The sequence below is a fragment of the Salvelinus fontinalis genome, chromosome 9 (genome assembly GCF_029448725.1).
Source record: "Salvelinus fontinalis isolate EN_2023a chromosome 9, ASM2944872v1, whole genome shotgun sequence".
Lineage (NCBI taxonomy): Eukaryota > Metazoa > Chordata > Actinopteri > Salmoniformes > Salmonidae > Salvelinus > Salvelinus fontinalis.
The window spans coordinates 23,563,887-23,577,834 of record NC_074673.1 but is presented as its reverse complement, the minus strand read 5'-3'; the positions used below and the strand labels follow the sequence as shown (position 1 = coordinate 23,577,834).

At 45.7% G+C, this 13,948-nt stretch overlaps 1 protein-coding gene across 5 annotated transcripts in view; it reads right to left on the bottom strand.

Moving 5' to 3' along the window:
* The window catches only part of LOC129862280 (furin-like), a 269,061-nt gene that overhangs the window by 202,233 nt on the left and 52,880 nt on the right, over window positions 1-13,948 (bottom strand). For all 5 annotated transcript variants that reach the window (XM_055933770.1, XM_055933773.1, XM_055933772.1 and 2 more), the window contains exon 2: window positions 8,492-8,798. In XM_055933770.1, the coding sequence (XP_055789745.1) occupies window positions 8,492-8,680 (189 nt within the window). In that variant the 5' untranslated portion in view covers window positions 8,681-8,798. The remainder of the gene's footprint in view (window positions 1-8,491; window positions 8,799-13,948) is intronic.

Genomic DNA, 13,948 nt, shown 5'->3' with positions numbered 1-13,948 from the left:
GTCAATTCTGCCTTTGTCGTCCTTTCTCGCACCTACAGTTCATACCTATTTTCACTTCACGGAGAGTTGAGTTGTAGCAGGGATTTGCGTTCCCTCTTTATAGAGGCGTGCGTAACACCAATCAACACCCCCCCACAACCATGCCCACACCCCATTTAGGCCCCCTCAGATCAGACCTATGCCACTCCTGCCCACCCCATGCACCCCACCCCCGCAAAGAGGGCAGGTAGTGAGCGTGCAAACAGGCCCAACCCCCACTCTTACACTCGCCCAAGCCAACGGGATGTACCAGATGCTCAGCAGGCTCTGCTCACACTTACTGGCCTGAGGCCAAACCACGACCAACAACATTGGACACTTTATGGAACAAAAAGCCTTCACTATATCATCCTGGAATATCCAAGGCCTGAGGTCATCGGCCATTTGTAATGTCTTTAATGTTTTGAAACTTCTGTATGTGTAATGTTTACTGTTCATTTTTATTGTTTATTTCACTTTTGTATGTTATCTACCTCACTTGCTTTGGCAATGTTAACACATGTTTCCCATGCCAATAAAGCCCCTTGAATTGAATTGAGAGAGGTAAGAGGCGAGAGGTAAGAGACAAAAAGAGAGTGAGAGATATAGCGAGAGAGAGAGATAAGAGGCAAAGAGAGAGAGCGAGAGGTAAGAGACAAAGAGGCAAAGCGAGAGAGGTAAGAGAGAGAGAGATAGAGCAAGAGAGGTAAGAGAAAAAGAGAGAGCGAGAGAGAGGTAAGAAGAAGAGAAGTAAGAGACAAAAAGAGAGTGAGAATTAAGAAACGAAAGAGAGCGATAGGTAAGAGACAAAAAGAGAGAGTGAGAGGTAAAAGAGAAAGAGAGATAGAGCAAGAGGTAAGATCAAATCAAATTTTATTTGTCACATACACATGGTTAGCAGATGTTAATGCGAGTGTAGCGAAAAGCTTGTGCTTCTAGTTCTGACAATGCAGTAATAACCAACGAGTAATCTAACCTAACAATTCCAGAACTACTACCTTATACACACAAGTGTAAAGGGATAAAGATATATGAATGAGTGATGGTACAGAATGGCATAGGCAAGATGCAGTAGATGGTATAGAGTATATACATATGAGATGAGTAATGTAGGGTATGTAAACATAAAGTGGCATAGTTTAAAGTGGCTAGTGATACATGTATTACATAAAGATGGCAAGATGCAGTAGATGATATAGAGGACAGTATATACATATGAGATGAGTAATGTAGGGTATGTAAACATTATATTAAGTGGCATTGTTTAAAGTGGCTAGTGGTACATTTTTACATAATTTCCATCAATTCCCATTATTAAAGTGGCTGGAGTTGAGTCAGTATGTTGGCAGCGGCCACTAAATGTTAGTGGTGGCTGTTTAACAGTCTGATGGCCTTGAGATAGAAGCTGTTTTTCAGTCTCTCGGTCCCTGCTTTGATGCACCTGTACTGACCTCGCCTTCTGGATGATAGCGGGGTGAACAGGCAGTGGCTCGGGTGGTTGTTGTCCTTGATGATCTTTATGGCCTTCCTGTGACATCGGGTGGTGTAGGTGTCCTGGAGGGCAGGTAGTTTGCCCCCGGTGATGCGTTGTGCAGACCTCACTACCCTCTGGAGAGCCTTACGGTTGTGGGCGGAGCAGTTGACGTACCAGGCGGTGATACAGCCCGACAGGATGCTCTCGATTGTGCATCTGTAGAAGTTTGTGAGTGCTTTTGGTGACAAGCCAAATTTCTTCAGCCTCCTGAGGTTGAAGAGGCGCTGCTGCGCCTTCTTCACAACGCTGTCTGTGTGGGTGGACCAATTCAGGTCATCCGTGATGTGTACACCGAGGAACTTAAAACTTTCTACCTTCTCCACTACTGTCCCGTCAATGTGGATAGGGGGGTGCTCCCTCTGCTGTTTCCTGAAGTCCACAATCATCTCCTTTGTTTTGTTGACGTTGATTGTGAGGTTATTTTCCTGACACCACACTCTGAGGGCCCTCACCTCCTCCCTGTAGGCCGTCTCGTCGTTGTTGGTAATCAAGCCTACCACTGTAGTGTCGTCCGCAAACTTGATGATTGAGTTGGAGGCGTGCATGGCCACGCAGTCGTGGGTGAACAGGGAGTACAGGAGAGGGCTCAGAACGCACCCTTGTGGGGCCCCAGTGTTGAGGATCAGCGGGGTGGAGATGTTGTTACCTACCCTCACCACCTGGGGGCGGCCCGTCAGGACGTCCAGGACCCAGTTGCACAGGGCGGGGTCGAGACCCAGGGTCTCGAGCTTGATGACGAGTTTGGAGGGTACTATGGTGTTAAATGCTGAGCTGTAGTCGATGAACAGCATTCTCACGTAGGTATTCCTCTTGTCCAGATGGGTTAGGGCAGTGTGCAGTGTTGTTGCGATTGCGTCGTCTGTGGACCTATTGGGTTGGTAAGCAAATTGGAGTGGGTCTAGGGTGTCAGGTAGGGTGGAGGTGATATGGTCCTTGAGACAGAGAGATAGAGCAAGAGGTAAGAGACAGAGAGATAGAGCGAGAGGTAAGAGATAAAGAGAGAGAGAGGTAAGAGACAAAAAGAGATCGAGCGAAGGGTAAGAGACAAAGAGAGAGAGTGAGAGAGAGATAGAGGTAAGAGAAAGAGAGGTAAGAGATATAGAGGTAGAGCGAGAGGTAAGAGACCAAGAGAGATAGAGCAAGATGTAAGAGACAAACAGAGATAGAGCGAGAGGTAAGAGGCAAAGAGAGAGAGAGAGATTGGTAAGAGGCAAAAAGAGATTAAGCGAAGGGAAAGAGACAAAGAGAGAGCGAGAGGTAAGAGAGAAAGAGAGAGAGAGAGAGAGGTAAGAGACATAGAGAGAGAGCGAGAGGTAAGAGACAAAGGTAAGAGACAAAGAGAGAGAGAGAGAGAGAAAGCTAAGAGACGTAGAGAGATAGAGCCAGAGGTAAGAGACAAAGTGAGAGAGCGAGAGGTAAGAGGCAAAGCGAGAGAGCGAGAGGTAAGTGACATAGAGAGAGAGCGAGAGGTAAGAGAGAGGTAAGAGACAAAGAGAGACAGAGGGAGAGGTAAGAGACATAGATAGATATAGCGAGAGAGGTAAGAGACAAAAAGAGATTGAGCGAAGGGTAAGAGACAAAGAGATAGAGCGAGAGGTAAGAGACAAAGAGAGATATAGGTAAGATACAAAGAGAGAGAGAGAGAGGTAAGAGACAAAGGTAAGAGACAAAGAGAGAGAGTGAGACATGAGAGACAAAGGTAAGAGACAAAGAGAGAGAGAGCTAAGAGACAAAGAGAGATAGAGCGAGAGGTAAGAGACAAAGAGAGATAGAGCGAGAGGTTAGTGACAAATAGAGAGAGAGAGGTAAGAGACAAAGAGAGATAGAGGTAAGATACAAAGAGAGAGAGAGAGAGAGAGAGGTAAGAGACAAAGGTAAGAGACAAAGAGAGAGAGTGAGACATGAGAGACAAAGGTAAGAGACAAAAAGAGAGAGAGAGGTAAGAGACAAAGAGAGATAGAGCCAGAGGTAAGAGACAAAGAGAGCAAGAGGTAAGAGACAAAGAGAGATAGAGCGAGAGGTAAGAGACAAAGAGAGATAGAGCGAAGGGTCTTCATACTCTTCATATTTTCAAACATGGTGGTGGCTGCATCATGTTATGGGTATGCTTGGAATCGGTAAGGACTAGAGAATTTCTTAGCATGAAAATTAACAGAATAAAGCTATAAGCACAGGCAAAATCCTCCAGGAAAACCTGGTTCAGCCTGCTATCCAACAGACACTGGGTGACATATTCACTTTTCAGCAGGACAATAAACAAAAAAAAGGCAATGCATACTTTGGGGTGCTTATCCTTGCTGGTGTTTTCAATGGGGAATCCACAGAATCCCAGTGGGATGCAGAAAACGGCAGAGAAGCTTTCTGTGCAACAATGTCTCTGGAAAACTTCCAAGTTATTTCCAGGATTATCTGCTTCGATAACCAAGACACCAGACCAGCTCAGCGGCAGAGAGACAAGCTAGCTGCAATCAGGTCAGTGTGGAACAAGTGGGTGGACCGTCTTCCCCTGTTTACAACCCTGGGCCCAACTTTACGGTTGATGAGCAGCTTATGCCATTTAGGGGCTACTGCCCGTTCAGGCAATACATACTGTCTAAACCCGCAAAATATGGAATCAAGATCTAGGCTGCCTGTGATGCTGCTTCATCATATGCGTGGAACTTCAAAGTGTATACGGGGAAGCCAGATGGAGAAGCACCTGAGAAGAACCAAGGGATGCGGGTTGTCCAGGCACTCCGTGGCCACAACATCACATGCGATAACTTTTTTACTTCGCACAAGCTGGGACAGGAGCTCCTCAAGAGGAAGCTGACAATGGTAGGAACAGTACGAAAAAACAAGCCAGAGCACCCACCTCAGCTGTTGAATACACAGAACAGGCCTAAAAAACAAAAAATAACAGAAATTCCAGTTAATCACTCAGCACTATTTTATACTGATAAGTCTGAGTCTGCCTCAGAATCTGTGGCTAGGAGGGAGGGAGTGACGGGGAAGAGAGGGGAGAGAGGAGGAGCAGAGAGAGAAACAGAGAGGGAGAGAGAGAGAAGGAGACTTGATTAAGCTCAAGTCACATCATCACAGGACGATGATCCGTACCAAGGTTAAAAAGACAAGCCAATTTAAGTTCTTAAAAATCTAAATCAAACCCAAAATTACAATCAAACCCCTGCCAGTGCTTCAAGCCCTAGCTTTCTGATTGGATAAGTGTCTGTCTGCCCTGCGCTTTACTGGCAGAGGGTTAGTCTGGGAGACCTACAAGTGTTTCATGCTCTAGACTGGGCACTAACTGGGAATACTGGTGGTAGTGGGGGCTATACCAGAGGGCTGCAGAGAGGGAAACGGCATCGGAATCCAATACTATCATTCCCTTTTCCCTGTCAGTCAGAAGTACCTTCATAAAGTGGTCGTAACAAGTGATGAAGACATAAACACAAAACTATCCTCTGTGGAAAAGACAGTGTGAGACTGTGTGTGTGTGTGAGTGACTGTGTATGTGTAACTGTGTGTGTGAGACTGTGTGTGCGGCGTGTGTGTGCAGCGTGTTCATGCATATCAATCTGTGGAGTTTGATTGCTTGAAATATGCATGCAGACTGTCTCGGAGAAGAATATTGAGCAATTAATAGCCCTATTCAATTAGGCATTATTTAAGACTATTATTTCTAATGGCATTTTTCAATCTATCTATCTTTTTTCTCTCTCTCTCTCCCTCCCTGCCTCTGTCTCTCTCCCTCTGCAGCACAATCCTTTCATAGCACCCCAACAGCAATCCCTGCCAGATTAACTCAATAACCAATGAATTCCAATCAAAGCCAGCCGAGAGCGAGACACTACTTAGACAAGTAAACAATCAGAGCCAAGGAGACAATCGAGTGGTGATGGGCATCTCACAAATTAACAATATCACATCTCCTCCTATGACTTTATGACAGATGTTAGAACTACTAACATAACAAGAGAAAAAACAACTTCTGGTAAATCAAAAAATCTAATAAAATCACATTTTATTTGTCACATGCGCCAAATAAAACAGGTGTAGACCTTACCATGAAATGCTTACTTTCCAGCCCTTAACCAACAATGCAGTTCAAGAAATCGAGTTATGAAAATATTTACTAAATTTAAAAAAAGCACAAAAATAACAAAAAAATTACATAACAATAACGAGGCTATATACAGGGGGTACCGGTACCGAGTCAATGTGTGGGGGTACAGGTTAGTTGAGGTACTTTGTAAAGTGACTATGCATAGATAATAAACAGAGAGTAGCAGAAGTGTACAAAAAAGGATGGGGGGGTCAAGTGTAAATAATTTGGGTGGCCATTTGATTAATTGTTCAGCAGTCTTATGGCTTGGGGGAACAAGCTGTTAAGGAGCCTTTTGGTCCTAGACTTGAGTCTTTGACCATTTTTTTAGCCTTCCTCTGACACCGCCTAGTATATTGGTCCTGCATGTCAGGAAGCTTGGCCCCAGTGATGTACTGGGCCGTTTGCATTACCCTCTGTAGCGCCTTACGGTCAGATGCCGAGCAGTTGCCATACCAGGCGGTGATGCAACCGGTCAGGATGCTCTTGATGGTGCAGCTGTAGAACTTTTTGAGGATCTGGAGACCCATGCCAAATCTTTTCAGTCTCCTGAGGGGGAAAAAGTGTTGTTGTGCCCTCTTCACAAGTGGCTTGGTGTGTTTGGACCATGATAGTTTGTTGGTAATGTGGACACCAAGGAACTTGAAACTCTCGACCCGCTCCACTTCAGCCCCGTCACTGTTAATGGGGGCCTGTTTGGCCTCCTTTTCCTACAGTCCACGATCAGCTCTTTTGTGTTGCTCACATTGAGGGAGAGATTGTTATCCTGGCACCACATTTCCAGGTCTCTGACCTCCTCCCTATAGGCTGCGTCATCGTTGTCTGTTATCAGGTCTACCACCGTTGTGTCGTCAGCAAACTTAATGATGGTGTTGGAGTCGTGCTTGGCCACGTAGTCGTGGATGAACAGGGAGTACAGGAGAGGACTAAGCACGCACCCCCGAAGGGCCCCTGGATTGAGGATCAGCGTGGCAGATGTGTTGTTGCCTACCCTTACCACCTGGGGGCGGCCTGTCACGAAGTCCAGGATCCAGTTGCAGAGAGAGGTGTTTAGTTCCAGGGTCCTTAGCTTAGTGATGAGCTTTGTGGGCAGTATGGTGCTGAACGCTGAGCTGTAGTCAATGAACAGCTTTCTCACATAGGTGTTCCTTTTGTCCAGGTGGGAAAGGGCAGTGTGGAATGCGATTGATATTGTGTCATATGTGGGGCGGTATGCAAATTGGAGTGGGTCTAGGGTTTCCGGCATGATGGTGTTGATGTGAGCCATGACCAGCCTTTCAAAGCACTTCATGGCTACTGAAGCGAGTGCTACGCTGCGGTAATCATTTAGGCAGGTTACCGTCGCTTCCTTGGGCACAGGGACTATGGTGGTCTGCTTGAAACATGTAGGTATTACAGACTCGGTCAGGGAGAGGATGAAAATGTCAGTGAAGACACTTGCCAGTTGGTCAGCGCATGCTTTGAGTACACATCCTGGTAATTCGTCTGCCCCACGGCTTTGTGAATTTTGACCTGTTTAAAGGTCTTGCACACACCGGCTAAGGAGAGCGTGAACACAGAACAGCTGGTGCTCTCATCCAGAACAGCTGGTGCTCTCATGCATTTTTCAGTGTTGCTTGCCTTCGAAGCGAGCATAAAAGGCATTTAGCTCATCTGGTACGCTCGAGTCACTGGCCAGCTCATGGCTGGTTTTCCCTTTGTGGTCCAAAATATTTTGCAAGCCCTGCCAAATCCGACGAGCATCAGAGCCGGTGTAGTAGGATTCAATATTAGCCCTGTATTGACGCTTTGCCTGGTTGATGGTTTGTCTAAGGGCAAACTGAGGTGGTATACTCCTCAATGCCATTGGATGAATCCCGGATCATATTCCAGTCTGGGCTAGCAAAACAGTCCTCAAGACAGAAGCTGCATGGACGGCAACATAAAGAAGGCAGAAGATAAGCCTAAATTAATTTTGCAAACCGCTCTGAAAATCCTATTTTCGGGGAGGAGAGGGTGAAGGAAGGTTTGGGAGTTCAGAACCTCCTATGCATTTATTCCCACGGAAGAATCCAGACGGCTGTTCAGTGGTGTGTGTGTAGTGAATACGTGCAAATAGAGTGAAGTCTACTGCGGAACGACTGAACTGTGAGGGAAAAGGCGAAGGAGTAGTAGGACTACTAACTGGCAATAACAAAGCACATAGCCGGGGAGTCAAGAGAAATATATACTAATGATCAACATGTGTGGGCGTGTGAGGATCAAATTCCAATTGACTCAAACACACGAACAGCCGCACACACAAAGTGTCCCTCTCCCCCGCTCTCTCCACAAAGCGAGGGATATGGAAAGAGGCTGAGGCTCAAAAGAGAACAGGACACTAGACAGGCTAGTCTCAGACTAACCTGCTTGTTTCTTTTCCCCAATTACAATCATACTTCCCCTGTAATCCTAAAATAACTCTTTCCTAGGCTGCTCCAGATAGAACCCAGAGTAAACAGACTGACTGGCAAAACCCTCCCCTGGAGAGCCAGACTGCCCAGCTGTGTGTTGGGCAGAGGCACGTACACTACCAGACACAGACACACACACATATGCATGGTATGGTATGCCCCAATTAACTAGAAGAAGTGCCGGCTTTAGCTTCCAGCTATTAGCTGAACTCAAGGGATGGACGAGCCATGACATGCACTCTCAAAACATGAGGGCTTATAGGCTGTTATGTCTTTGTGTCTTGTTGTGCATTGAAGCCTGTTGAGCAGGTTGTCACTGACAATAGAACAGGGCTTCAACTGACCACAGATGCAGGGCATAGACAGGTCATATACTCTGACTGACTAGAGAGGCTCCACAGAGTCCACTGCTGTGCTACTCACATTGCCGTGGTTTATGAAACCATGTTTCCTGGCGATGCGGTCAGCCTCTTGTGGTCCTCCCTCTATGTGGACCGCCCAGGTGTTAGTGTAGACCTCCTCGGCAGCGGTCTGTTCAGCAGTCAACTCCAGTGCTAAGGACAGGAGACCGAGGAGAGTCCAAAGCTGCAGCAGGACCAGCCTGGCATCCATGAAAAGGAGGAGGGGCACCGGACAGAGGCACTCCGTCCGTCTGTCTGGGGTGGAGAAGTCTCACTGCTCACCAGTCACAGCCCTGAGCACCCTCACAGCAGCCAAGTAGAACAGTGACCTGGAGAAAAAGAGGACAAAAACACACATTTGCATACACACACACAGGTACAGTTGAAGTCGGAAGTTTACATACACTTATGTTGGAGTCATTAAAACTCTTTTTTCAACCACTCCACAAATTTCTTGTTAACAAACTATAGTTTTGGCAAGTAGGTTAGGACATCTACTTTGTGCATGACACAAGTAATTTTTCCAACTATTGTTTACAGACAAATTACTTCACTTATAATTCATTGTATCACAATTCCAGTGGGTCAGAAGTTTACATACACTAAGTTGACTGTGCCTTTAAACAGCTTGGAAAATTCCAGAAAATTATGTCATGGCTTTAGAAGCTTCTAATAGGCTAATTGACATCATTTGAGTCAATTGGAGGTGTACCTGTGGATGTATTTCAAGGCCTACCTTCAAACTCAGTACCTCTTTGCTTGACATCATGGGAAAATCAAAAGAAATCAGCCAAGACCTCAGAAAAATATTGTAGACTTCCACAAGTCTGGTTCATCCTTGGGAGCAATTTCCAAATGTCTGAAGGTACCACGTTAATTTGTACAAACAATAGTACGCAAGTAGAAACACCATGGGACCACGTAGCCGTCATACCGCTCAGGAAGGAGAAGCGTTCTGTCTCCTAGAGATGAACATAATTTAGTGCGAAAAGTGCAAATCAATCCAAGAACAACAGCAAAGGACCTTGTGAAGACTGGAGGAAACAGTAAAACGGTAAAATCCACAGTAAAATGAGTTCTATATCGACATAACCTGAAAGGCTGCTCAGCAAGGAAGAAGCCACTGCTCCAAAACCGCCAAAAAACGCCAGACTACGGTTTGCAACTGAACATGGGGACAAAGATCGTACTTTTTGGAGAAATGTCCTCTGGTCTGATGAAACAAAATAGAACTGTTTGGCCATAATGACCATTGTTATGTTTGGAGGCAAAAGGGGGCGGCTTGCAAGCCGAAGAACACAATCCCAACCGTGAAGCACGGGGGTGGCAGCATCATGTTGTGGGGGTGCTTTGCTGCAGGAGGGTCTGGTGCATTTCACAAAATAGATAGCATCATGAGGGAGAAGATTATGTGGATATATTGAAGCAACATCTCAAGACATTAGTCAGGAAGTTAAAGCTTGGTCGCAAATGGGTCTTCCGAATGGACAATGACCCCAAGCATACTTCCAAAGTTGTGGAAAAATGGCTTAAGGACAACAAAGTCAAGGTATTGGAGTGACCATCACAAAGCCCTGACCTCAACCCTATAGAAAATGCGTTGGCAGAACTTAAAAAGCGTGTGCGAGCAAGGAGGCCTCTAAACCTGACTCAGTTACACCAGCTCTGTCAGGAGGAATGGGCCAAAATTCACCCAACTTATTGTGGGAAGCTTGTGGAAGGCTACCCGAAACGTTTGACCCAAGTTAAACAATTTAAAGGCAATGCTACCAAATACTAACTGAGTGTATGCAAACTTCTGACCCACTGGGAATGTGATGAAAAAAATAAAAGCTGAAATAAATCATTCTCTACTATTATTCTGACATTTCACATTCTTAAAATAAAGTGGTGATCCTAACTGACCTAAGACAGGGATTTTTTACTCGGATTAAATATTAGGAATTGTGAAAAACTGAGTTTAAATGTATTTGGCTAGGGTGTATGTAATCTTCCGACTTCAACTGTACTTGCTCACTCAATGTGCACACCCCCACATGCCACAGCACAGAGCAAAAATAGGCAACCACAGACCACAGCATGCATAGAAAGAATTTGCTTTCTTCCAACACAGTTTCTCCTTCGAGAGAGACAGAAACAGAGGCTCTATTTAACAGCTTTCTCTTACTAAAAGAAGAGGCTACAACAGCATCAGGGACTTCTTCAAAAGTGTTTGTGCTGTACTTAAAAACACCAGAAATATTACTCATCTAAAAAACAAGTCGAGCCGTAATTGAATTTAGAGAGTGTTTCAGATGAGGGCGAAAGAACAGGATCAAGAGAGTAGGTTGGCTTGCGAGAGAAGTCCTACTGTGCGAAGGCAGGCAGCTTGGGTTGTTCTGTTTTTTTTGTTGTTGTTCAGGCTTAGTTGTGATCTGTCATATGGGGGAGAGTTAAGCTGTGATTTGTGCCGAGGCTGCGCTATCTAAAAACAGAGTGGGTAAAGCTCTAACTCCCCTGAGAGCCCTCACTCTGTCCAGGCATCATAGATGGGCTTTCAGTTAGACACATGAGAATAGAGACTCAGGAAGCCCACGAGGCATAGCTTACGGAGATGATGCAGTCTCAGCTGTTCATGTGTCTGCTATGTGCTGGACCTAGGGCTGGCAATTGCCAGGGACCTCACGATACGATATTATCACTTAGGTGCCGATACGGTGTATTGCGTCTGCCGGCTAGCCGAAGAGGTCTACCAGCGAATTCTTGGGCTACAATACCTCTTTTGCCAATTGGACTGGACCCTTTATTGCCGACACGGAGCCCCGCCGATCCATCACGACTGGTCTGCCGACGTAATTGTCCGAGGTGGTTTCAACAGGCTTTTCCATTGCGACGTTTCTGAATACCCATCTGCTAAATATTAGCTGTCTTATCGGCTGCTATCTAAATAAGTATACCGGACAATTTTTTTCTTTTTTTTCTTGGGTCACTATATCTATTTTGCCAATTGGGTCGATCCCCTCTACCACACGGAACCCCACTAATCTACCGACGGAAACGAACGAGGTGACAATTTTTTTTTAATAATAATAATAATAAAAATAATTACAAATACAGACCTCCATCCTATGTTATCTTGCTACCGATAGCCAGCTACCCGGCCAGCTGTCTGGATCGCCGTGACCCCAACCAACCTCTACTCACTGGACCCTTATGATCACTCGATTAAACATGCCTCTCCTTAATGTAAATATGCCTTGTCCATTGCTGTTCTGGTTAGTGTTTATTGGCTTATTTCACTGTAGAGCCTCTAGCCCTGCTCACTATATATCCAACCTCTCAGTTCCACCACACACATATGCGATGACATCACCTGGTTTCAATGATGTTTCTAGAGACAATATCTCTCTCATCATCACTCATTACCTAGGTTTACCTCCACTGTATTCACATCCTACCATACCTTTGTCTGTACATTATTCCTTGAAGCTATTTTATCGCCCCCAGAAACTTCCTTTTACTCTCTGTTCTAGACGTTCTAAACGACCAATTCTCATAGCTTTTAGCCGTACCCTTATCCTACTCCTCCTCTGTTCCTCTGGTGATGTAGAGGTGAATCCAGGCCCTGCAGTACCTAGCTCCACTCCTATTCCCCAGGCGCTCTCTTTTGATGACTTCTGTAACCGTAATAGCCTTGGTTTCATGCATGTTAACATTAGAAGCCTCCTCCCTAAGTTTGTTTTGTTCACTGCTTTAGCACACTCTGCCAACCCAGATGTTTTAGCCGTGTCTGAATCCTGGCTTAGGAAGACCACCAAAAATTCTGACATTTTCATCCCCAGCTACAAGATTTTCAGACAAGATAGAACGGCCAAAGGGGGCGGTGTTGCAATCTACTGCAAGGATTGCCTGCAGAGTTCTGTTTTACTATCCAGGTCTGTTCCCAAACAATTTGAACTTCTACTTTTAAAAATCCACCTCTCTAAAAACAAGTCTCTCACTGTTGCCGCCTGCTATAGACCACCCTCTGCCCCCAGCTGTGTTCTGGACACCATATGTGAACTGATTGCCCCCCATCTATCTTCAGAGCTTGTGCTGCTAGGAGACCTAAATTGGAACATGCTTAACACCCCAGCCATCCTACAATCTAAGCTTGATGCCCTCAATCTCACACAAATTATCAATGAACCTACCAGGTATCACCCCAATTCCGTAAACACGGGTACCCTCATAGACATCATCCTAACCAACTTGCCCTCCAAATACACCTCTGCTGTTTTCAACCAAGATCTCAGCGATCACTGCCTCATTGTCTGTATCCGTAATGGGTCAGCGATCAAACGACCTCCACTCATCACTGTCAAACGCTCCCTGAAACACTTCAGCGAGCAGGCCTTTCTAATCGACCTGGCCGAGGTATCCTGGAAGGATATTGATCTCATCCCGTCAGTAGAGGATGCCTGGATATTTTTTTTAAATGCCTTCCTCACCATCTTGAATAAGTATGCCCCATTCAAGAAATTTAGAACCAGGAACAGATATAGCCCTTGGTTCTCTCCTGACTTGACTGCCCTTAACCAACAGAAAAACATCCTATGGCGTTCTGCATTAGCATCGAACAGCCCCCGTGATATGCAACTTTTCAGGGAAGCTAGAAACCAGTATACACAGGCAGTTCGAAAAGCCAAAGCTAGCCTTTTCAAGCAGAAATTTGCTTCCTGCAACACAAACTCAAAAAAGTTTTGGGACACTGTAAAGTCCATGGAGAATAAGAACACCTCCACCCAGCTTCCAACTGCACTGAAGATAGGAAACACTGTCACCACTGACAAATCCACTATAATTGAGAGTTTCAACAAGCATTTTTCTACGGCTGGCCATGCTTTCCACCTGGCTACCCCTACCCCGGTCAACAGCACTGGCCTCCCCTCTGCTACTCGCCCATGCCTTCCCCATTTCTCTTTCTCCCAAATACAGTCAGCTGATGTTCTGAAAGAGCTGCAAAATCTGGACCCTTACAAATCAGCCGGGCTAGATAATCTGGACCCTTTCTTTCTAAAACTATCTGCTGAAATTGTTGCCACCCCTATTACCAGCCTTTTCAACCTCTCTTTCGTGTCGTCTGAGATTCCCAAAGATTGGAAAGCAGCTGCGGTTATCCCACTCTTCAAAGGGGGGGGACACTCTTGACCCAAACAGCTACAGACCTATATCTATCCTAACCTGCCTTTCTAAGGTCTTCGAAAGCCAAGTTAACAAACAGATTACCGACCGTCTCGAATCCCACCATACCTTCTCCGCTATGCAATCTGGTTTCAGAGCTGGTCATGGGTGCACCTCAGCCACGCTCAAGGTCATAAACGATATCTTAACCGCTATCGATAGGAAACAGTACTGTGCAGCCATATTCATTGACCTGGCCAAGGCTTTTGACTCTGTCAATCACCACATCCTCATCGGCAGACTCGACAGCCTTGGTTTCTCTAATGATGGCCTCGCC